Here is a 24752-nt window from a genome sequence, read left to right on the forward strand (position 1 = left end):
GGGATTTCTAGGTCTCAATTTTTTAGATATTTATTGCTGAGCCATTTACTTTGTTCTATTTTTGGTGGTAGTAAACAGCGCCCTAAAGCTGCACACTTTGTATGGTGCTCACAGCCTTTGTAAAGGGTCATGAAGTGTCAGTGTATTACTCCTCTTTGATTCAGAGTCTGGGTGATGTAGCCTTAACTGCTCTTAAGAGGTTATGGGAAAGAGATATGAACTTGGTCTTGGAGGATGGGGAGTGGGAAAGAATTTAAAAAAAACGTCAAAACTATGTCTACGTATGCAAGGGTACTCCTTTTTCAATTTAAGATTTTACATAGTTTCTACTGGACTCCCTCTAGATTGTTTAGGCTTGGCTTAAAAGACACACCTACCCACTGGCGATGTCAGTTGGAAGATAGAGTAATAGCCCATGCTCTGTGGTTCTATGCTAAGATTCAAAAATTTTGTCTGTGAGGCTCTAGATACTCGGATTTCACTCTGCCCCAGACTACTGTATGTATATTGGGTGATGAGGCAGTTATTAAAGTAGGTGACAAATATACATAAAGCTGGGTCCAAACTTAGTGTAATGATTGACAGACAGATAATTCTTAGAGGATGGAAGTTAAATGGTGCTCCCTCATTTCAAGAATGGTTCACCGAATTGAGCAGGGTGGCGGCATTTGAAAAGATGTCATATAAACAGCTTGGCAGATTAGATGTTTATGGTAAGAAATGGGAAAAATATTTGAAATTTCTGGAAGGCTCTTAGTGGAACCAAGTGGAGAGAATCATGATTGTGATCAATTTTGTAAACTGTATCTTTTGTGAATTCTGTGAAAATCACAAAAATAAATTTTCAATATAGTTTCTAGAGGTTATGAAATTACCTCATAGTTAATGCTGAGAAGAACATACCCTTAGATACATGCCAAGTGTCAAAATAATGCCGGATCTCAGGATGCTGCTCCCTCAGGTACTTCTGAACTGAAGGATGCTGATCAGAGACAATTGCTCCGATCTTCAAACCTGAAGATTCCAAGAAGTTGATGCTCCTCAAAAATCCTTCCAGTTCCATCCGAGGGTTTGCACCTACCTCATTACTTTGAGAGAAGAAATACATTTTATGTTAGCCCTACAAGACAACACAAGCACAAAATTGTTTCAAAATATAAAAGGCCATAGGACATTCAGTCTCTTCTGCTGGACTGTGGATGAGTACAACACAATACCAGACACTGATAGTATGAAGAGGGTAATTTTCTTTACCTGTACTAACTGAATGTCCACCACCCTGTTGTCATCCAAGCTCATCATTGTGTAGCTTTCCTAATAGACCATGTATTTTGTGACACTGTAGTGGGGTTGGCACAGATACACATTTCTAAGTAACTCTTGCACTTTGAACCCTCTTGGTTGAGCATATGAAACCCTCCCCACATGCCCTCAAATTTGGTGTAGTAACAATCATTCCTTCAACACACACACACACCAAGACAGACTTAATTTTTACTGTCCTCTTGAGTAACATCAGGCTCGTATGTGGAATCTAACCTTGTTGGTTCCTTTACAGTACTCAATGAGGTCTTGTTTATCTCAACCGCGCTCTCTTCCATGTTTGCCCTTTTGATCGGTGTTGATGTTATAAATGGAGGATCAATGTTGGCGCCAAGATTCTTCGGAGAGCAGGACACACCAACAGAGTGGCCCAAAGGTCCTGGATTGCTTAAATTTCACCACACAAATAAAGTTAAAACCAGTGAAACACAATACATGAAACGGTTTTAAACTGTTTACTCCCAATAACAAATAATGATAACACTACACAATTAGTAGCATATCACTTTGCCTTTATTCCATCATTTTAGCTTTGTTGAGCATGCAACTTGCAAAGATTTGGCAGGACATTGGCAGCCCACATCTCGTGCCAGTGGCTCTCGGACGGATGCAACATATATACATCAAAACGGCATTGCACACTATCTCTAGGTAAAATGTTATATGTGTAGCCAGAGATTTCTGACAATTTGTAAATGTGACTTAAGTAGAACAATGTCCCAAATGAGAACAAAAATGATTCACCGAATTTCAGCACAATGAAAAAATCAGCAGAAAAGAATACAGTAATGAAATACGAAAACGAAATACAGCAATAAAATATGGTAGAGACTAATATCAAAAGAAAATACAAACAGGGCATTAGCCTACACACATGCCTCGGCATACATCATATTAATACATGCTTTTATCATTCACAGCATTTTATGAACTTAAATACTTTCTTAAATCACTCACAGTATTTTATGCCTTTAACACATGCTTATACCACTCATAGCATTTTATTTATTTTTAACTAGGCTTTACCCAGATAGCAAGAACCTTTGGGCCAAATGTGGAAATTAGCTATCACATCTGGCATGGCTAAACACATGTGGGCCAAACATTCACCATATACTGTATGTTTTGCCAAAGCTTAGAATTGGAGGGAATTTTCTCTTGGGTCGCAACGGACTGGCCATCGGGAGAACTGGGACATTTCCCAGTGGGTGGCCGTGAAACGGGGCCGCGATATGCCAAAGGGGGACGCCCCCTTGGCTTTTTAAAATCCATTTATTGAAATATTCTGAAATTTTTTTTAGCTTAATGATCAAAAGTGTTAGGCGTAGATGGTGTGTGTAATGTTTTTAAGGTTATAAAAAGTGTCTGATACATGATTAATGCTATTGACTCTATCTAAATTCTATTTTCTTCCTAACAGGTTGTGAGTGAAAAAGATATTGCCTATGGGTGAGATTTTTCTAATATGACTACCAACTTTAACACACTTTTCAAGTGTTATGTTTAACTGTGCACGTCACTGGACTTCCTGTTCCTGTTGCTGACTGCACAAGTGTTTGTAGCCTGCTTAGCATTGCTTATTCTTTGTCATTTTACAGCGTTTCAGGTTTTTCCGCTTTTCTACTGTTTCATCTGTGTGTATTTTTCCTGTTGCTGCTGGCGCCTAGCTTGAGTCTGTTTGTAGCCTGCTAGCTCTTTTTTAGCATCACTTATCTATCTGTTTTCAGCCTTTAATCATTAACATCTGCCATTTTTCGGCGCGCATCGGGTTTCCCCCCGCATTATTCTCTTATCGCGATTCAACTGCGTGCATTTTCCACGTGCGTCTGCTTTCTATTTTTATCATGATTAAACTGCGTGCATAAGTCATGGCATCCGCTCATTATTTCTTCCTGCATTGCATGTCACATTTACAATAGCCTCTTCTGTCAGCAGTGAGAGATTCACATGTGATAAATGTAAGGAATTAGTCAGGCTGATGGAGAAGGTTAATGAGTTAGAGACACACATCCAAACGCTAGTGGAGGTCAGTGAGAAAGAGAAGCTGGTAGATACTGTTTCGGATGTGGGCAGTACAGAAAGCAACACACACACTTTGGTTCCGGCTGTAGAGCCCCCATAGCAGAGCGTTTGAGTGACGTCTCGGAGGCATACTCACTCAGCAAAGCGACACTACTCTCCTGTTCCTGTTAGGGTTTCCAATCGATTCTCCCCACTCAGTGATGCACCCACTGAGAATCAAGTTGAAAGAGCCCTTGTTATTGGTGATTCTACTCTAAGGAACGTGGAAATAGAGACTCCAGCCACTATTGTTAAATGCATTTCGGGTGCCAGAGCATCTGACATCAAATCAAACTTACAAGTGCTGGCTAATGCTAAACGTAGATTTTCTAAAATTGTTATTCATGTCAGCACTAATGATGTCCGGCTTCGCCAGTTGGAAATCACTAGAGATAATGTTAAAGAGGTGTGTGAATTTGCAAAAATTATGTCAGACACTGTAATATGCTCTGGCCCCCTCCCTGCTCGTCGTGGTGACAAGGTTTATAGTATATTAGTGTCACTGAATGGCTGGATGTCTGAATGGTGTCTGGAGAATAGAATAGGATTTATAGACAGTTGGAAGAGTTTTTGGGGTAGACCTGACCTCCTAAAGAGAGACGGACTCCATCCCTCCAGGGAAGGTGCCACTCTCCTCTCTAGTAATTTGGCTCATAGTCTTAATAATGATAGTATTTCACTAACTGGGACCCAGGTCAGGAAGCAGACAAACTGGAAGCAGACAAACTGGTTAATCCGAATGTCTGCTAGCTGCCTTGAGACATCACACAGGTCACATAAACTACAACACATAGAGACTGTATCACCTAGATATCATATAGAGACTGTGTCTGTTCCCCGAACTACCAAACACAAAACCCTCACTAAATCATTTAGAAAAAATCTGATTAAGGTCAAACTTGAACAAAACAAACAAATTAAAGATAAACACCATATAAAGATAGGGCTACTAAACATTAGATCTCTTTCTACCAAAGACAGGATATACATTTAAGTCTTTTGAACGAATAATGCTTAATGTGACACCGTCAGATATAGATCTAAATAAAAAAACTCTGCCGTCTTTTACCGTTGCTACAGTATATAGATCACCCGGGCCTTATTCTGATTTCCTTGGCACATTTGCAATTTTTTTTTATCAGATCTTGTAGTTACTGTAGATAGAGCTTTAATTGTTGGTGACTTCAACATTCACATAGATAATGAAAATGACACATTAGGATTAGCATTTATCGATGTTCTCAACTCTCTTGGAGTCAGACAAAATGTAACAGGACCAACTCATTTCCATAATCATACGCTAGATTTAATTCTGTCATACTGAGTTGATGTTGATAATATAGAAATTCTGCCACAGAGCGATGACATCTCGGATCATTACCTCATCTCTTGTATGCTGCGATCAGCTAATGTTACTCAATCTACACCACGCTATCGTTCAGGTAGAACTATTCTGTCGACCACTAAAGATAGCTTCACTAATAATCTTCCAGATCTATCTCATACACTCAGTAAACCCCAAAGCCTAGAAGAACTTGATGAAATAACAGAAAATATAAATACAGTTATCTCTAGCACTTTTGATAGTGTGGCCCCCCTTTGATTAAAGAAAATAGCCCTGCACCATGGTACAATGATCACACTCATGCACTCAAGAGAGCAGCTCAGAAAATGGAGCGCAAGAATACAAGATTAAAATTAGAGGTATTTTGCGGTGCATGGAAGGATAGTGTCTGTAGCTACAGACAGGCACTAAAAGCTGCCTGGTCAGTGTATTTTAGCAAACTCATAGAAAATAATCACAACAATCCTAGGTGTTTATTCAGTACTGTGGCTAAATTGTTTAGGAATAAAGCCTCAACAGAACCAGATATTCCGTCGCAGCACAAGAGTAATGACTTCATGAATTTCTTTACTGATAAAATTGAAATAATCAGAAATAAAATTGGAATTATGCAATCATCTGTCACAGTACCTCAGAAAACAGTGTCTCATAATTTTCCTCATGTGCAACTTCAATCCTTCGCTGTCATAGGTCATGAAGAGCTAACAAAACTTATCGAAACATCAAAAGCCACAACATGTATTTTAGATCCAATACCAACCAAGCTCTTAAAAGAGGTATTCCCTGTAATCTCAGAACCTCTTCTTAATATTATTAACTCCTCGCTATTCTTAGGACATGTCCCAAGAAACTTTAAAATGTCAATTATCAAACCGCTTATTAAGAAGCCACAACTTGATCTTGGAGAACTGGCTAATTATAGATCGATTTCAAATCTCCCGTTCATGTCGAAAATACTAGAAAAGGTAGTATCCTCCCAAATATTTTCATTTCTACAGAGATATAGTATATATGAACAATTTCAGTCAGGATTTAGGCCTCATCACAGTACAGACACTGCACTTATCAGAGTTACACATGACTTGCTCTTATCATCTGATCGCGGCTGCATTTCACTTCTAGTGCTTTTAGATCATAGTGATGCATTCGACACGATAGATCACAACATTCTCTTGAATAGGCTAGAGAATTATGTTGGCATTTGTGGAGTTGCATTAGCATGGTTTAGGTCCTATTTAGCAGACCGCTACCACTTTGTCTATGTAAATGAGAAATTGTCAAACCAAACAAAAGTATGGAGTGCCACAGGGATCAGTTTTAGGGCCTCTGCTTTTCTCCTTGTGTATGCTTCCCCTGGGAGATATTATCAGGAATCGTGGAATAAGTTTCCACTCTTATGCCGACGATACCCAACTTTATATTTCTTAAAAACCTGATAAGATTTCACAATTCTCCAAATTAGCAGAATGTATCAATGAAATAAAGATTGGATGGCCAGAAATTTCCTTTTTTCTCAATTCCGACAAAACAGAGGTACTAATTATTGGATCAAAAACCTCTAAAAATAAGCCACTAAAATATAATTTGACTCTCAATGGATGTTCTGTTACATCATCTTCAACAGCGAAGAACTTAGGTGTTATATTTGATACCAAAATCAAATTACCATTGTTTGTAGAACAGCATTCTTCCACCTAAGAAATATTGCTAGATTACGACATATGCTCTCTGTTGCTGACGCCGAAAAACAAATTCATGCGTTCATGACCTCAAGACTAGATTATTGTAATGCATTACTGGGAGGATGTCCAGCAAGATCAATAAATAAACTTCAATTGGTTCAAAATGCAGCTGCCAGAGTGCTGATGAGAACCAAGAAATATGATCATATTAGCCCCATTTTATCATCGTTACATTGGCTACTTGTTAAATTTTGTATTAATTTTAAAATTCTGTTAACTACGTACAAAGCTTTGAATGGTCTAGCTCCACAGTACTTAAGTGAAATTCTACCACGCTATATTCCATCACGTTCATTACGATCGCAAAATTCTGGCCTGTTAATAGTTCCTAGAATATCAAAATCCACAAAATGAGGTAGATCCTTTTCATATTTGGCTCCTAAACTATGGAATAGTCTCCCTAACACTGTTCGAGATGCAGACACACTCACTCAGTTTAAGTCTAAACTAAAGACTCATTTATTTAGCCAGGCATACACCTAATTTATCCTTCAACTCACAATTAGGCTGCTTTAGTTAGGTCTGCCAGAACCAGGAACAGTGATCATGATCTATAACTCTGCAATAAATTGAATGGCATCTGTGCTAATATTATTTTATTTGTTTCCCTGTCTCAACCCCGGGATTCCTATCCTGAGGTCACCAGACTGGATCCAGCTCCATTCCTGCTTCGTGTTGGACTCCACTGCTACGTGTCGCTGTGTGATGATGACTAATAGCAGCTGGTGCCAGTCAAACATCACTTCAGTCTATTACGATGGACTTCAGAGGATGAACTGATTCCAACTCCAACCATAAGACATGGGATACTTCATATGCCATTTTCTGAACCTTGGACTTAGGGATAGTCCTCACTGAAATTACTGGCCAGGTTGAACTGCGATGCACCTAACTGATCTCTGCCTGTATCACCTCGGTCTAATGATGGACTACACTCTTGAAATGGAATACATAGACTATCAATTAATTGCCAACAAAACCCTTCATCAGCCAACTAACAAGGATAATTGCATCTATGTGAACTTCTGCAGTTAATCCAGGATGGACTTCAAAGACATTAGTCATTAATCTTACAGTTCATACAAATTCTTTGTTTTAAACGCTGACCCTTAACACTTACTTAGTTTAATAATTTTAAACCATGACTTGCACTATACATAAGTAATATTGGCATTATATTCATGATGTTAGCCAGAGGGGAACTGGCCCCCACAGTGAGTCTGATTTCTCCATTAACCAACATTTTATGGAGTTTTGTGTTCCTTGCCACAGTCGCCTTCGGCTTGCTCACTGGGGTTATAAATACAATTATTATTTAATTACTTATTTTTAAACACAATTCACAATCAAACTACACAATGATGACTATGACATTATAGATATTACAGTTTTATCTTCTGTTAATGCCTGATCTTCTGTAAAGCTGCTTTGAAACGATGTGTGTTGTGAAAGGCGCTATACAAATAAAAATGACTTGACTTTAACATTATCTTAAATGAAAAATAAAAAATATTGTAAGTATGCTCACATCATGCATTAGACCAGTGGATCCCAAAGTGTGAGGCGCACCTCCTAAGGGCACTGCATGGGAGAACGCAGGTGCGCTCTGTCTCTGGAGAACGCAGGTGCGCGCGACACGCCTCAACCAGGCTTCCCTCAATATGTGAGATCCGGTGACAGGATAGCACAGAGCGGTTCACATGACTGTCTCATTAAACTGGGCTTCTCTCAATATCGTGGCGTAAACAAAACTTATTTGACCTATTTGAATTCTTAATGAGAATTTTCTATTTTGAAGCGCTATGGAGCAAATCAACCATTTCAAACGGCTAAAGCACTGACATACTGAACAGCTCTGACAAGGGAAAGAGAAAACACCTGGGGCCTGATGTATAAACGTTGTGTACGCACAAAATGGGCACTGAAATATGCGTAAGCAATTTCCCACGAACATATCATGATTTATAAACAATAAACCTAGTGTAAATATGTGTCCAGACACTCTTTGACTTTGCGTGCACACTCTTTTACTGGTGTGTGTGAATTGATGACTCCAACTGGACAAATAATGAACTGAACAGACTGATTATAAACTCTGATTTTCATTTAATTCACATTTAGAATAAAAAAGTATGTAGTTAAGCACTTGAAACTGAAGTAATCATTATCAAGCCAATAGTAGGCTATATTATTTTTATGTAACTAATTGAAAAGGCATTCAAATATAAGCTGTAAAAGGGAAATATTGGTTTGGGATGCGCTGCGTTTAGAGAACTTTCCCATGTCATCATAGAGAAGGAACATACAGTAACTAAAAATGACAGCGAAGATTTCTTAGTTTGAGATATTTTCTGTTCTATTACTATCGTGTACTGAGATAAGTACAGCATTTGAATAAAGATTATCAGCAATGTGACGCTCACTTGACTCTGACTGATGTGAAATGGCTCGGTAAAACGGACAGTAGCTATAAGACAGGCACTGCTGGCCACATTCAGTAGTCGAACGGACCACTGGGGAGACATGTCTCATCAGAAACAGTATTGTACATCCCGACCCTCATCGCAATGAAACCCCCGTTCTAGTCTAATAAAAACATTATGAAAATTACATTTGCCATTCAGCTGTTTTTTGAATATAAAATACCAGTCAAATATAAAATCTTAGTAATACGATGATATCAGACAATGCTGCACAAAGAATTTTAATAATTTTAGTTTTGGGGCCTGGATAGCTCAGCGAGTATTGACACTGACTACCACCCCTGGAGTCTACTGATGGGAAGATCGGATCATTTTACTGACTTGGAACTTTGAGTCTCATTCAGCAAAATGAACGAATCTTTATTCAAGTCATTTCATTCATTTGAGCAGAATTACATTAAATGTTAAATTTTCAATAGCCAAATCCCCCCCAACACGTCTACTAACGCAAACTTTGATTATAGTACCAATAAGGAAAAAATTATAATGCAGCCAAGGACAAATTACGAGAAACATAAAGATTAGTTCACCTCTGGAATCTTCTTGTCCGAGTCATTCATTCTTTTGTCACGTGACAGCCATATACGCTGCATAGTGACAAAAGAACAAACGACTCGGACCAGATGACTCGAGAGGTGAACTAATCATTTCTGTTTCCTGTGTGAGCAATGCATAGCATATACAGCTGTCACGTAACAAAAGAACGAATGACTCGGACTAAAAGAGTTCAAAGGTGAACTAATAATTTTTGTTTCCTGTACAGTGCCTATGCGGTTTTCACATAACAAATGAACGGAGGTTCTGCAATGCGCATGCGCAGCAAACACAAAATGAACGAATCACTCTCTGAGACTACTTGTTCTCCTGAGTCACATAAAAGATTCGTTCAAAATGAACGAATCGTTCATGAACGACCCATCACTACTGGAGTCACGAGTTCAAATCCAGGGCATGCTGAGTGAATCCAGCCAGGTCTCCTAAGCAACCAAATTGGCCCAGTTGCTAGGGAGGGTAGAGTCACATGGGGTAACCTCCTTGTGGTTGCTATAATGTGTGGTTCTCGCTCTCGGTGGGGCACATGGTGAGTTGTGTGTAGATGCCACGGAGAATAGCGTGAAGCCTCCACACGCGCTATGTCTCCGCAGGTACGCACTCAACAAGCCACGTGATAAGATTGACGGTCTCAGATGCGGAGGCAACGGAGATTCATCCTCCGCTACCTGGATTGAGTCACTATGCCACCATGAGAACTTAGAGTGCATTGGGAATTGGGCAGACCCCATGATATATATATATATATATATATATATATATATATATATATATATATATATATATATTTATTTATTATTTTTGTGATTAACATTTTTTATTGATTCATCTATTAAATAATGAAAAGCAAAACATATACAAACAGAATCAATATTTTACCCTCACAATTGTGTAGACACACAAACAAACAAAAAAACAAAACAAAAATATAATAATCACACGCATCTACTACACCTCTCTCTCTCCACTCTCCCTCCCTGAGAGCCCTCCAGAAATGTCAGATATTTGCCTCATTTCCCCACAAATAAGTCTAAATTCCCCAGTCTTCTGGATGCCCCCTCTTCAAAAGCTGCCACCCTGCCCATCTCCGAACACCACTCCTGAAATGGGGGCACTCCAGCCGACTTCCAACCCCTTAAAATGATCTGTCTGGCAATCATAACGCTAGTTGAGACCCAGTTTTTTATATGCTTATTCTCCATATTAATGACCGCCCCATGACCTAAAATACAGAGTCTAGGGCAAAATAAAATTGGAGAGCCCAATACCTCACACATAAAACTCTGAATCTTCAACCAAAATTCTTGAATCTTAACATATCCCCAAAAGATATGGGTTGCATCTCCATCTTCTGATTGACATCACCAGCAGGTGGGTGTGTCTTTAAGACCAAGCCTATACAATCTAGAGGGGGTCTAATAGACTCTATGTAAAATCTTGAATTGCATAAGGTGCACCCTTGTGTCTCTAGATGCAGATTTGACCTTTTTTTGAATCCTAGCCCACTCTCCCTCCTCCAATACCAAGTTTAAATCTTTCTCCCATAATCTCTTGGGAGAAGTTGAATCGCTGTCCCCCAGACTCTGAATTAGCAGGGAGTAATACACTGATGCCTCATGACCTTTTCCAAAAGCAGTAATCACCACTCTCAGAGTAACTGCCTCTTTAGAGGGGTGAAAACTACTCCCAAAACAGTACAGAGCAGGTGGCGCAGCTGTTAATACTTATAGAACTGAGATCTGGGAATCCCAAAATGTTGAACCAAATTTTGAAAGGATCTCAACACTCCACTCTCGTATAGGTCACCGAGTGTAGTAACCCCCCTCACAATCCACTCTGACCAGCAGAAAGAGGACTTATTAATACATTATTTGGGATTCAGCCATATGCTCGAGGCAACATTTAAATAAATGTCCAAATTAAACACTCTGGACACTTCTGTCCACACCGAGTGCAAATGCGAGACAACGGGGTGTAACTTAACTTCTCCGGTTAGTTTGATGGAAAGGTTTTGCAAATGGCAAAATAGGGGCCAGAACTTCCTGTTCAATACAAAACCAGGGAGGGGCTCTCTCAGGTGGAAGAGACCAATGAGCCAAATGTCTGAGACAGAATGCATAATAATAAAACAATATCTTGGGTAGGCCTCTCCCACCTTTGTCAATCGGCCTATGTAACATATTGAAATGTAATCTGGGACGCTTACCATTCCAAATGAAGGACTTCGCTATGCTATCAAATTGCTTGAAATAAGAGAGGGGAACATCTACAGGGAGAGATTGTAATAGGTAGTTAAATTTTGGAATACAATTCATTTTAATAACATTAACCTTCCCAATCATAGATAAATGTAATGAAGCCCACCTGCCCACATCACTCGAAAACCTTTTTATTAAGGGGTCAAAATTAACCAACTAAATCAGACAAATTTGTTGGGAATAAAATGCCCAAATACTTAATGCCCTGTTTGGGCCACTGAAAGGTGTTACTAGGCAGTACGCTGTCAGAGCCAAAGCTTTGTCAGAGCCAAAGCTTTGGATTACACCAATTGACTCTGTATCCTGAGAACTTAGAAAAGGAATTAACAATTCTGTGGAGGCAAGGCATAGATCTAGTGGGGTCAGAGACGAATAATAAAATATCATTAGCGTAAAGCAAAAGCTTATGTGCCACACCTCCCACCACCACGCCTGGAGAAAATCATCTTCCTTTCTTATCGCGGCTGCTAATGGTTCCAGGGCAAGACAGAACAAGAATGGGGAAAGAGGGCAACCCTTCCAGGTGCCCCTATCTAGAGTAAAATAATCTGAAATTAATCCATTTGTTTGTACCGCTGCTACCAGGTGTCTATAAAGTAACTTAATCCATCCAATAAAAGTATTCCCGAACTCATATATTTCCAAAATCTTAAAAAGATAATCCCATTCTACCATATCAAACGACTTTTCGGCGTCAAGTGAGATGGCAGCGACCGGAGTCTGCTCATTCGCCACTGACCACATGATATTGTTGAAACGCCTAATGTTATCAGAAGATCTGTGGCCCCGAATAAACCCCACCTGATCTATATGTATAAGAGATGTCATAACTTAATCGGTTAGCCAAAATTTTTGACAACATTTTTACATCTAGTTGGATCAGAGAGATTGGACATTAACTTTTACACTCACTTGGATCTTTGTCCTTTATAAGAATCAGACTGATCCGGGCTTGTGTCATGGTTGGAGGAAGCTTTCCATTCTTTAATGATTCTGTATAAACTTCTAACAAAAGTAGAGCCAGTTCTGTAGCATAGGATCTAAAAAAATTCTGCAGCAAAACCATCTGGCCCCGGAGCCTTGCCAGTAGGTAGGGACTTAATTACCTCGTCAAGCTCCTCCAAGGTTATCTCAGAATCAAGAGTGTTTTTTTGCTCAGTCTTCAGTTTAGGAAGATCTAATGGTTCCACAAAGTTTCTAATATCTTCATCAGTAGACAAAGATGTGGAACCATAAAGATCAAGATAGAATTCTTTAAAGGCATTATTAATATCAATGGCTGAGGTAAAAATTTCACCACCAGAAGATTTCACTGAGGGAATGGTAGAAAAAGACTCTTTATATATCTAGCCAGCCTGCTTTGTCCCCCGACTCAAAGTCTTGCCCTGAATAACCAAAACTCCACTTTCTATGACAAAATAGTATTATATCTGTATTTCAATCGGGTCAATTCTCTGAGGCCATCAGATGACATACGGTGCTTCAGCTCTGCCTCTGCACTTTTAATATTTCCTTCCAACTCCACGAGTTCTCTTGCTTTGGATTTTTTGATGAATGAGGCATATTGTATGATACGACCCCTAAGAACCACCTTAAGTGCCTCCCAAGCCACACCCACAGAGGATACCGAGGACCAGTTGGTCTCCATATAAACACTGATTTCAGTCTTTAACATTTGTTGGAAATCAGGATTTTGCAAAAGGGACCCATAAAGGCGCCAACTATATGATTTATTTTTCTCTATATGTGGCAACCCCTCTAGACTCACCAGGGCGTGATCCAAAACTAAGATATTTCCAATTGAGCAATCAACAACAGATGAAATGAGGGATTTGGATATATAAAAAAAAATCTATTCTAGAATAAATCTTATGGACCGATGAAAAAAAATGTATAGTCCCTACCAGATGGGTTAAAAAGTCTCCAAATATCTGTAAGACCAAGATTTTTTACACATCCTGTGAAGTGTCAGTGTTGCTCTAGGAGGCTTGAACACTTTTGCTTCACTATGATCAAAGACTGAGTCCATCAATAAATTAAAGTCTCCACCCAATATTATATAATGAGGGGTGCCAGCTGCTTGCAACATCCCTTCAAGATCTATAAAATAGTCCTGATCATCAGCGTTAGGTGCATAAATATTAGCCAATATCAACCTTTGCCCCTGAATTTCTGCTAAAACAATAATGACTAATTTATCTTTAATCTGTTTGAGACATTTGAATTGTAGATGTTTACTTATCAGTGTAATGACTCCCCTGCTCTTACTTGAGCTAGCACTAAAGAAAACATCTCCACCCCATATCTTCCCAAATTTTTCAGCTTCCTGCGGGGAAAGATGTGTTTCTTGAAGAAACACTATATCATATTTCTTAGGTTTAAAAAAAGAAATAACCATCCTTTTTATGGGGTGCCCCAGCCCATTCACATTCCATGTGGAGAGAGACAATCCACTCATATTAACATTTGATATTTTGACATATTAGAAAAAATAGATTGTGTGTCAAAAATAAAATGATAAAGACCATGTAACACTTCTTAATGAAAGGAGGCGGCGAGAAGCAGATTTCCTGGTTCAGGTAAGCGTTTTATTCTCACTGTAGTAGATACACTCTTTCAGGGATTTCACGCTGTTCAATAATTCACTCTCAACATAAACAAACTTCTTCACAATAATAAACTCAGCGTCACAATAATAAACCCTTGGCTTCACAAACGGATCTCTGGTATCCAGGCTCTCTCTCTCGTCTACCTGCGGTGTGGCTCTATTTATGCCGCTCTCCCCGTGCTCACTGAAATTAGAGACAGGTGTTAGACATAATTTAGCTCAGGTGTAAGCGCCCTTACCGCTTTCTCTCTCTCCAGAGAGATGCTTGACCACGCCCCCGCTGCCACAGACCACATTCCAACATTAGTGCCACAGTTAGACCCCAAACTTCCCCCAGAACCAAACAAACAGACTTGTGTTCCAAGTCTATGTTGGTCCTTAGTGGATTAGCAGCTAATTCCCCCTCCGATGACTCCAGATAATTGATCCGTCTCTCGACATCCCCGATTCTTGTAACCAATTCACAGAATTTTGTTTCCATCACAGTAATCGATCGACATATTACAGCAAGATCCTCTAAGTCAGTAACAACTTTCATCAGCATCACAGACAAGTTGGACAGTTGCCGTTGAATTTCTCCCGCTGCACCGTCCAAACCAAGTCCCTGGTCTGCGGGCTGTCTGAGGTATCAGCTTAAGCATGTAAGTGTCTTTTAATATCTCCAGACCCCGAAGATTTTGAATTCTTTGCCATGTTGACTTCAAGAACAGTTATGTAATGGTGTATTGAATCTCACCGGTTTATTACATAAAAATAATGAAAAACTAGTCAAAGTGCACAGAGCTCGCGGATTACACATCCGCTCCTCACATGGCGTCCATGTCAATGATGTTCAGAAGTGCTGGTTTTGATGGTAATGTCTGCTCTGAGTGCTGTTTTCACTTCGTTCTCAAAAGTTTGAACAAATCATCCAAATCTTTTTACAGATTTGCAAACTGCTCTATCACCTTAACTCTTCACACATTTGTCCCATGATTAATATATGAATACAATAATATTATTTTAATCTCCACTCATAATGTGAGGTTCAGCCATCTCTGTTGTGTGTGTGTGTTTTTGGAAGTAGCTCTTGACCCCCTTCCGTTTTCCCTCTTCCCGGCCACAATACCCGCCCAGATAGTTACATATTTTCCCACCCATTTCAAGATTCGTTTCGCAGTCTGAGGTGTGAAATACTGGGGATCAGCTAGGTGTGTTTCGTGACCCTTTAACAAATAAAAATTATTTTTATAATGTTTTGTCATTTGTCGCAAATGGTAAACAATAGGAATTTGGAACTGAATAGAATTCAGTAACTCAGGAGGAGACACCTTTCTAAATCCTGAAAGTAATTTACATTGAAGACCCTAGGAAACCCACAGCAGAGACATAATTTCTCTAAATACCAAATCTTTGTTATGACCAAGTCTACTGCTGTGGAACTGAGACTACAGTACCAGTCACACTGAGAACTTATAAATGATTTGTAATGTGTATAGTCCCGATTCATTGTGTGAATACAAAAAGTTATATTTACATGTAAGCACAAGGTGAGTTTGAGGTGATTTTGAGCTGAAAAGAGTGGGAAGAGAGGAGAGTGGGAGAAGGAACAGATGTGGAAGGACAACAATTAGGCAATTATTGCTCAGCGGGGTATGGTGTCTCAGGTAAAGATGCTAACTATGTGAGAGGGTAGATGATGTAGACCAAATTTCTTGCGAATAGGATAAATGGTCTAGGATGAGTTCGAGTTCGAATTTTTAAAAGGTAGAAAAAAAAAATTTAAAAGGTAGAAAAGTTTTCTTATGGAAATGGAAATCCATATGACCATATGATTTGGGGGAACCGACGGATTCAGAGAAACTAAACATTTTTATTGTAGCCTAGACAGTTCTGGAGTTATTTGTAAAAAATTAAATTAGCTTATTATAGCACCATCTTGTGGTCGATTCTCACAAAATTTTATATTCAGCTTCATGTAGACACCGTGCTTGTTTATAAGTTTCATGACCATTGTCTATTCACCATTTAAGTTTTTAGGTGCTGAAGTTTGAATGGCTGCTGGCGGCCATTTTTTTTTTATTTGTTAAATCAATATTTTAAGGATCTGTTAGAATTTGAATCAAAACTTTTTGAACCAAAAATGGAATTAGAGATATTGGAGGTACATTTTGTTTGCCTTAGGGAATCAGAGAAAAAAAAAAGGATTGTGATTCTAGCCCTTACGATTCTGGAGTTATTAGAGAAACGTAAAAGTACTTATTATAGTGTCACCTAGAGTCCAGCCCAGCCAAGAGGAACAAGTTATGTAATCCAACACATCGGAAGGTCTTGAGGTCTTAAAAATCTGAGCTCTTTTCAGTCTAAAGAGAAGTGTTAAGTAGTGATTGGCCGATATGTCTGCTATGACCATCTTGATGGCCATTTGGCAGTGCCCAAATAGCCGATTAACACAAGTGGTCATTCCAAATTTTGTAAGTTCCAAAATCTTCCAACGGTCAATTGGAAGCAGTGTGTTTTCGGTTTATGAGTAAATTGTGTAAAATAAGTATTCACTTAAATTCAGCAATTTTTTGTGCATCTTATCTGTTTTCATTCAATTGTATATAATTGCACAATAATCAGCCACTATCCTCTATAGAGACTGGCATCCACCTTAAAAAAAAAGCATATCATTCGATAATAAAAGCGTTAAACAAAAGCATATCAGTCGATAATGAGAGCCTAAATATTACACAGAAGGCTTTTTTTATTGAATAAAAGCACACATATCAGTAGCCATGATAACAGTGTACAGCTGCAGTTCATATACACATTCTGAACTACTATGTAAGTCCTATATGCGACTAGTATCCTCTGTAGAGGATAGGTCATTTATTTTTAAGAAGTCAAACATGAATGTTTCTGTTTTATTCTCTTCATCAATCATTTTTGTCAACGTTCCTGTAGTGTTACAAATACAGTCAAGGTCTGTGGACATTTAAGAAGAACTAAGACAGAGTTTGTAGTAGCCCAGTGTGTAATACTTTAACAACAATGTGGCCTACATCTCTACCTTTAAATTGGATTACTTTTAAATACTGTCACTCCCCTGATGCCTCAGTAAACCTGGATGACATCATCCCATTCTCTCACAGGCCACATCCCATTCTCCTGCACATTGGGTGGAGAGCTCTTCCAGTCCCAGGTCTTCAAAGGAACATTCCAGTTGGGTCCGTAGTTGGCCATCACATAGTCCAAAGTCTCGCAAGGAACTTGCACCTTTAGCTCCACCAGCTCTGTCCAACACAGACTGAATCGTGGAAACACATATCTGACATGACACAATGCAAATAAAAGAAGACATATTTCATGATGAAACACACAGACAATGTTTTCACTGTGTACTACATAATGCCAAAATCAATGATAATACCTCAAAGCATATGACTGATATTAAGAGAAAACTCAATCTAATGAACATCTCTTCAATACTCACTTGAATTTTTTGCCACTCTTTGCCTGTGTGCCTCCATTCCAGACAATATTATTGTCTTCATAAAAGAAGAAAATGTCCAGCTTCAAATCAGGTCCCTGAAAGGAGAGCTCTAAACTGTCCTCTACCTGAAAAAATCAAATAAAATCACGATAAAAATGTTTTTAAAAAAACAAAAATTGTTGTCTCCATAACTGAACACATGCTCTCTAGGTAGAACAAATTTACATATACCAGCAGTTTACAAACTGGGGTGCTGAAAATGCCCTTACAAAAATGGAGAATTCAGCAAATTCAGCACTCATTATTTTCACATGCAATCATGTCATCACTACACTTTTTAGCATAAAAAAAAACAATTTGACATAAGAATTCAGACCATTTGATGTGACACTTGAAATTAAGCTTGGGTCTATTCCATTTATTTTGATCATCTTTGAGATGTTTCTACACCTTGACTGAAGTCTACCTGGGGTTGACTGGACATGATTTGGAAAGGCACACACACCTGTCTATATAAAGTCTCTCAACAGACAACGCATATCAGAGAAAAAACTAAGCCATGAGGTGAAAGGGACTGCCTGCAGATCTCGGAGGCATGACTGTGTCTGTCGAGGCACAGATCTGCGGAAAGCTACAAAAATTTCTGCTGCATTGAAGGTTCCCAAGAGCACAGTGGCCTCCATAATTCTTAAATAGATGATGTCTGGAACAACTAGGACTCTTCCTAGAGCTGGCTTCATGGCCAAACTGAGTGCTCAAGGTAAAAGAGGTAACCAATAAGTAAGTGTTCACCGATGATGAATGTATGTGACAAAAAAAAAAAAAAAAAAAAAAAAAAAAACTACAGATGCGAGTAGTTGGTCCTCATGTGATATGTATATATAAAAAACTGACTTAAAGCATTTTCCAGTCGTGAGTGCAAAATGCATTAGGTGGCTAGTGCACAGATTGTGGACGGTCTGTCAGCTATCTGTCTGTGGTAGAGACCAATACTGATTCAATCTCAAAATGAATGATTTTAAGTGTATTTTTTTATTGTTAATATACTTTCTCCAATCTCAATATGTACAGTACAGTTTTGTTTGTTATTATAGAATGTGTATAAATATTGTTTGATGGTGTTATGTTATGATGGTGAAAGGTCTGTTCACATTAAGCAATTTTGAAAAATGCACTAATTTCTAAGACAAATTCTATTTTTCTGTCATTACTCTTTCATTTGTTAATTTTCATGGGAATTATGAAAATATGAGCATACAAGATTTTTTTTTTTTTTTTTTAAAGCAGTTAAGGCAGTAGTTTTCAATACCAAAGAGGAAGAGTAAATGAAAGTTACTGTGCATTTATTTTTTTAAACAGCACCTCCTCTTACATTTGTTCTGTAAGGGCCAAGAACAGTGTCAATTGCGTGAGTCTCATGCTCAATGCGTGAAAGTTGGCAGCCCTGAGTTAAGGAGAATCCAGGATTATCAAAATTAACAATTTATTTGACAGATAGGATTAAAACTTTACATCATTGGATCAATCAAAGTACATGTCAATTTCACAAAAGATCAGAAGAAACATATCACAAATCAGAGAAACATTCCTGACAACAGAACGACACAGCAACTGTGCGGGATATCTGATTTACTATTTTTCTCTCAGACTATGCAAGCTTCCCTTAAATTTTCAGACATAATAAACATCATCGGCAAATGGTAAACAATAGGAATTTGGAACTGAATAGAATTCAGTAACTCAGGAGGAGACACCTTTCTAAATCCTGAAAGTAATTTACATTGAAGACCCCAGGAAACCCACAGCAGAGACAATTTCTCTAAATACCAAATCTTTGTTATGACCAAGTCTACTGCTGTGGAACTGAGACTACAGTACCAGTCACACTGAGAACTTATAAATGATTTGCAATGTGTATAGTCCTGATTTGTTGTGTAAATACAAAAAGTTATTTTTACATGTAAGCATAAGGTGAGTTTGAGGTGATTTTGAGCTGAAAAGAGTGGGAAGAGAGGAGAGTGGGAGAAGGAACAGATGTGGAAGGACAACAATTAGGCAATTATCGCTCAGTGGGGTATGGTGTCTCAGGTAAAGATGCTAACTATGTGAGAGGGTAGATGATGTAGACCAAATTTCGTGCAAATAGGATAAATGGTCTAGGATGAGTTCGAGTTTGAATTTTTCAACAAAAAAAACATTTAAAAGGTAGAAAAGTTTTCTTATGGAAATGGAAATCCATATGACCATATGATTTGGGGGAACCGACGGATTCAGAGAAACTAACCATTTTAATTGTAGCCTATACAGTTCTGGAGTTATTTGTAAAAAATTTAATTAGCTTATTATAGCACCATCTTGTGGGAAGAGAGGAGAGTGGGAGAAGGAACAGATTTGGAAGGACAACAATTAGGCAATAATTGCTCAGTCGGGTATGGTGTCTCATGTAAAGATGCTAACTATGTGAGAGAGTTCTTATGTTGATTTTCTCAGAGGTTCTATGTTTTCTCAGGAAGCAAGTCCAGACAAATTGGCACCGCCTTACAGTCTCTATACTTTGGTCTTTTGGTGTTTTAAAGCACAATCCACTGCTGCTTCAACTGTCTGGCTGAAGAGGTACTGCTTTAGCGAATGCTTTCTATGCTTCAAACGTTTCTATGCTGACTTCATACAGATCACCTGTATCTGCTCATTTCTGAGGATCCCGATCTATTGTTTCAAATGAACTCAAAAAGTATCCAGTAAAGCTACAGTCCAGACAGGTAATTAACTACCCCTCACCTTACCAAACTTGTGTTTCAGAGGGAGACCAGCCTTCTGAAATGCCTGAGTGATGTCATGCCGATAATCTTTAATCCAAATGCCCAGATCCACGTCTTTACTGTAGGGAATAATATTACACTGTCTGTACCAGCCTGTGAAAAAGGAAGAATGTTATTTAACATACATATTATCTATTATCATCATTGTCATATTATCAGCATACCTATCTAGTGTTATATTTGTATCTTAAACAATTCCACAGGTACTCTTATTTGGAATAGCTGAGTTAGCAGCAGGTACTTATGATTACAAGAAAAGTAGAATAAAGGGCCTTTCCCACTGGCGGAACTAAAGTCTGTTTTAGGTACTTTTCCCTGGGGCTAGTGCTTTTGTCGCTTTCACACCTAAGGAACTATAGTTCCTCAAAGCCGTTTTGGGGCATTTTTATCTCCTACTACGGGGTAGATACTTTTGGGGTGTATTGACCTTATGCACCAGAGAAACAAGCACGCAGCCATCTTGAAAATTTTGTCTTTGAACTTCCGGTCCAGCGGTTGCTATATAGATCTCTTGGTGCTGATATCAAAGTGTAATCAGCTAGTGAAGTGGATTTACAGGTTTAGAGTTGCCAAAAGTTATGTTGAGTATTTTAAAGTGTTCAGTGGAAGTCATAAAAACTGGAAGCAGAGCGGGAAGATTTTAAAATAAGATTACTTCATTCATAAATCCACAAGATCCTACCTTCACGCTGTGGACGCACTGATATGCATCTGTGTTCATGAAACTCCAAGAGACAACACAAAGTCATTAAAATTATCTCTGTACAACCCCTCTGACCATCTTCTCATGTCATTCACACATCGCTTTATAGTTAATGTGAGCAGATTTTGTGTTAAACCGGGACGGGGGAAGGATGTTACTATTCATTTATATACACACACATACACACAAATATACAGTACTGTGCAAAAGTTTTAGGCACTTGTCAAAAAAGTTGCATAGTGAGGATATCTTCAAAAATAATGCAATAAATAGTTTTCATTTATCAATTAACGTCAGTTAAAGCCCAGTGAACATAAAAAAGCTAATTCAATATTTGGTGTAACCACCTTGGCCTTCAAACTAGCACCAATTCTCCTAGGTACACCTGGACACAGTTTTTCTTTGTTTTTGGCAAATAGGATGTTCTAAGCTTCTTGGAGAATTTGCCACAGTTCTTCTATTTATTTAGGATGTCTCAGTCATTTCTGTCTCTTCATGTATATCCCAAACTGACTCGATGTTCAGTGGGGTGGGGGGGGGCTCTGTGGGGGGCCATGCCATCTGTTGCAGGGCTCCCTGTTCTTCTATTCTATTCTTTTTGCAAAAGGAATGTTTGGGAGTCTAAAATGTATATTTCCTATTTGCACACTAAAGCTGAAGATATAAATAACCATCTTAAGACAACTGTTTTTGTGAAACATCTTAAAGTGCCTAAAACTTTTGCACAGTACATGTGAAAGTGTACATTTTATTTTATATTCCATTTACGACCATTTTAATCACATTTAAGCCTTTTAAAAATGAGGGTTGCGAATAAATTTTAAATAATACATATGCAATTTTCTTAAATGTTATGAACATGCATATGAAATAATACGAGCCGTCACTGTTTGAAATTTAACTTCAACTACACATTTTAACAAATTATTAACAAGGTGAAACTTAAAAAAAATAAGCAGAATTACACGTATGACAATTAAACACGTGTATCATGAAAAAATGCAGTGTTCATAGCTGTCTGAATGTGATCTGCCAGGTCCGATTTACCTCCATAAGTGTTGGAAAAAAAAACACTTACAGTGACAGCAAAAACACCTCACTAGCATTTTAATGTAATAAAGGGGTGGTGCAGACTCACACCATCAACTTTTGGTAAAAAATACTTTGTGCTCCCACAAGTGATCAATTTAGCTCGGCTCTTCTCAGTAGCGTCAATTCAAACCGGAAGGTAAGAGACAAAACACGGAAGCATGCAGCGCTAAAAAGGTGCGGGGCTGAATAAAATCAATAGAGCGCTACAGTGCCCCGCCCACTTATTCAGCGTCTGGGTTCCGGAAGTATTTTTCCCATTCAATTCTTCCATAGACTTTTCAAAAAACCCTCCATTAAAGAGTTGTAAAGCATGAAACAAACCAACCAGCTACGAGGTAAATCGCAATATTACAGACTCTATTTTAAGGCAAAAAAGTATTTTAAAATTAAAAAGGGCATGAAACTACAATCCCATGAATCACTGCGAATGACATGATCAAATATAAAACTATGGAAATATATAAAACTATTAATTTTAGGTTGTTGAATATATATGCAGAAATATATAAGTGCAGGGAGACCGACTCGTTTGCGTCATTCAGAGTGCGTCACTGAAGTGGGCGGTCGCTTCCGGTCTTATTTTGTGGGCTTTCTTGTCCGCGGTTCTATGATTGGTGGATCTTTCATGCTGTACCATGGGTACTGTAATTGTTCACCTGGAGTTACGCTATTAAACACGATTTTTAAACAATGAAGTTGAAATAACGCAGGCGGATGGCTTCAACAAAAGCATATACCACGGATTATCAACCTCGGAGCTCACGGTAGGTCTGTCTTTAAAGGTTTATAAGTTATTGTTAAACATCAATTTGTCAATGGGAAAAATTAATGGGATTTTTACTTCCGGAACCAGACTGTTGTGCTCTATAGAAACTGTGGGACTTTGGGAGGTGCTGCAGTCTGTGATTGGTAGTGAAGGGAAGTCTGATTCTTTTCCACAAACTGTTTTTTTCAGACAGTTCGTTTCAATGAACCAGTTATCACGTAATAACGTCACTGTACATAATGCTAATGGTGCGTTCAAGTCATGTCGGAATGACTGTATTTACAAGTTGAGCATACATGAACGCCACCACAAAGTCATAATTACTAGTGGGAAACTGGATTTTCTTTGAGCCCTGACTTTCCGAGTTGGTGGCGTGTCAATTTAAGAATCATGGCGGAAGCAAATTGTTTTGGGTAATAATTCTGTTTTGCTTGTGGATTTTGACCGTGCAGTTCAAGGAGTTCAGTCTGTATGCATTTTTGTACTGTTAATGAAGAATAACAATAAAACTTGCCATAAAATAAGACATTTTAACTGGTTTGTGCAGTGACAGGCTTGTGCAATAAAACTACATGTCCCATCATTATATGTAGCTGCAGGAGAGTGACTAGATAGACTAGAAAAACTAGATAAAGCACCTAATGTGCAGCTTTCACTTCATTTTGTTGCATCGGTGCTGAAAACGCTTCTTAGTTTCACCAGTATGAGAAAAAGAGAGAAATAAATCTGAAATTGCAAAACAGGTCCATTCTTTCCGACTAAAATCACTTGAACGCACATGACATCGTATGTACGATCTCTGACCTCATAAGTATGAACTTTCCAGGTGGACTTGAACGCACCATAATACGCCAGCGTCGTAGAATACACACTCAAACACATTCAATAAGGCCATATGTAAGCGCATATTGCTGATTATTACATTACATATTACATTATTACATCTATTTAAGTTATAATAATAAGGGTGTTTATTGTGTTTCATTCAGTGATCTTACAATAAATCCTACATTAAAGTTTTGCACCTAAAGCACCCAATACTGACAATGATATACATACGCAGATGTTCTACGTGTCTAAAGCATATAAAGTGATTCAACTAGTCTTAATCAACTCACCCTTTTTTACAGAAACCATGATCCAGCTCAGAACAACTTCAAATATAATCTGCATGCACAATACTTAATAGTAAAATTCATTTATATCTATCGATTGAAATGTTTCGCTCCATCGTTCAAGTCCTCGGTTCACGCATGCTCATCAGCAGCTCACTGATCAGCAGTTCTCAGTATTATGTCTGAAATAGCCCTTTTCACCGACATAGTTCAGGGCGGTGCGAATTCTTGAACAGTTCCTAAAACCTGGTTCGACACCGGCCCCAAAAGCTTGCTGGTCTCAATGCAGGAACCGATTACATCAGGGGCCGGAGGGTAGGATAAAGATTCATCGCCACATTTTTCCCAAACAACAACAGTAGCTACTGTCTGCAGCAAAGAGTACTTCTTTACTCTATAAAAACAATAAAAAAAAAACACAAAATTAT

The 24752-nt window shown here is 38.4% G+C and overlaps 1 protein-coding gene across 5 annotated transcripts in view; it reads right to left on the reverse strand.

The window, feature by feature from the left end:
• Nucleotides 1-17068: 17068 nt before the first annotated feature.
• The window catches only part of fktn (fukutin), a 68997-nt gene continuing 61313 nt past the window's right edge, over nt 17069-24752 (reverse strand). For 4 of the 5 annotated variants that reach the window (XM_051689610.1, XM_051689618.1, XM_051689595.1 and 1 more), the window contains exons 8-10: nt 20608-20741; nt 17830-17954; nt 17069-17664 (exon numbers count right to left, since the gene is read on the reverse strand). In XM_051689610.1, the coding sequence (XP_051545570.1) occupies nt 17451-17664; nt 17830-17954; nt 20608-20741 (473 nt within the window). In that variant the 3' untranslated portion in view covers nt 17069-17450. The remainder of the gene's footprint in view (nt 17665-17829; nt 17955-20607; nt 20742-24752) is intronic. The other variant, XM_051689626.1, reaches the window with a different exon arrangement.

This window comes from Myxocyprinus asiaticus, chromosome 4 (assembly GCF_019703515.2).
Source record: "Myxocyprinus asiaticus isolate MX2 ecotype Aquarium Trade chromosome 4, UBuf_Myxa_2, whole genome shotgun sequence".
Classification (NCBI taxonomy): domain Eukaryota; kingdom Metazoa; phylum Chordata; class Actinopteri; order Cypriniformes; family Catostomidae; genus Myxocyprinus; species Myxocyprinus asiaticus.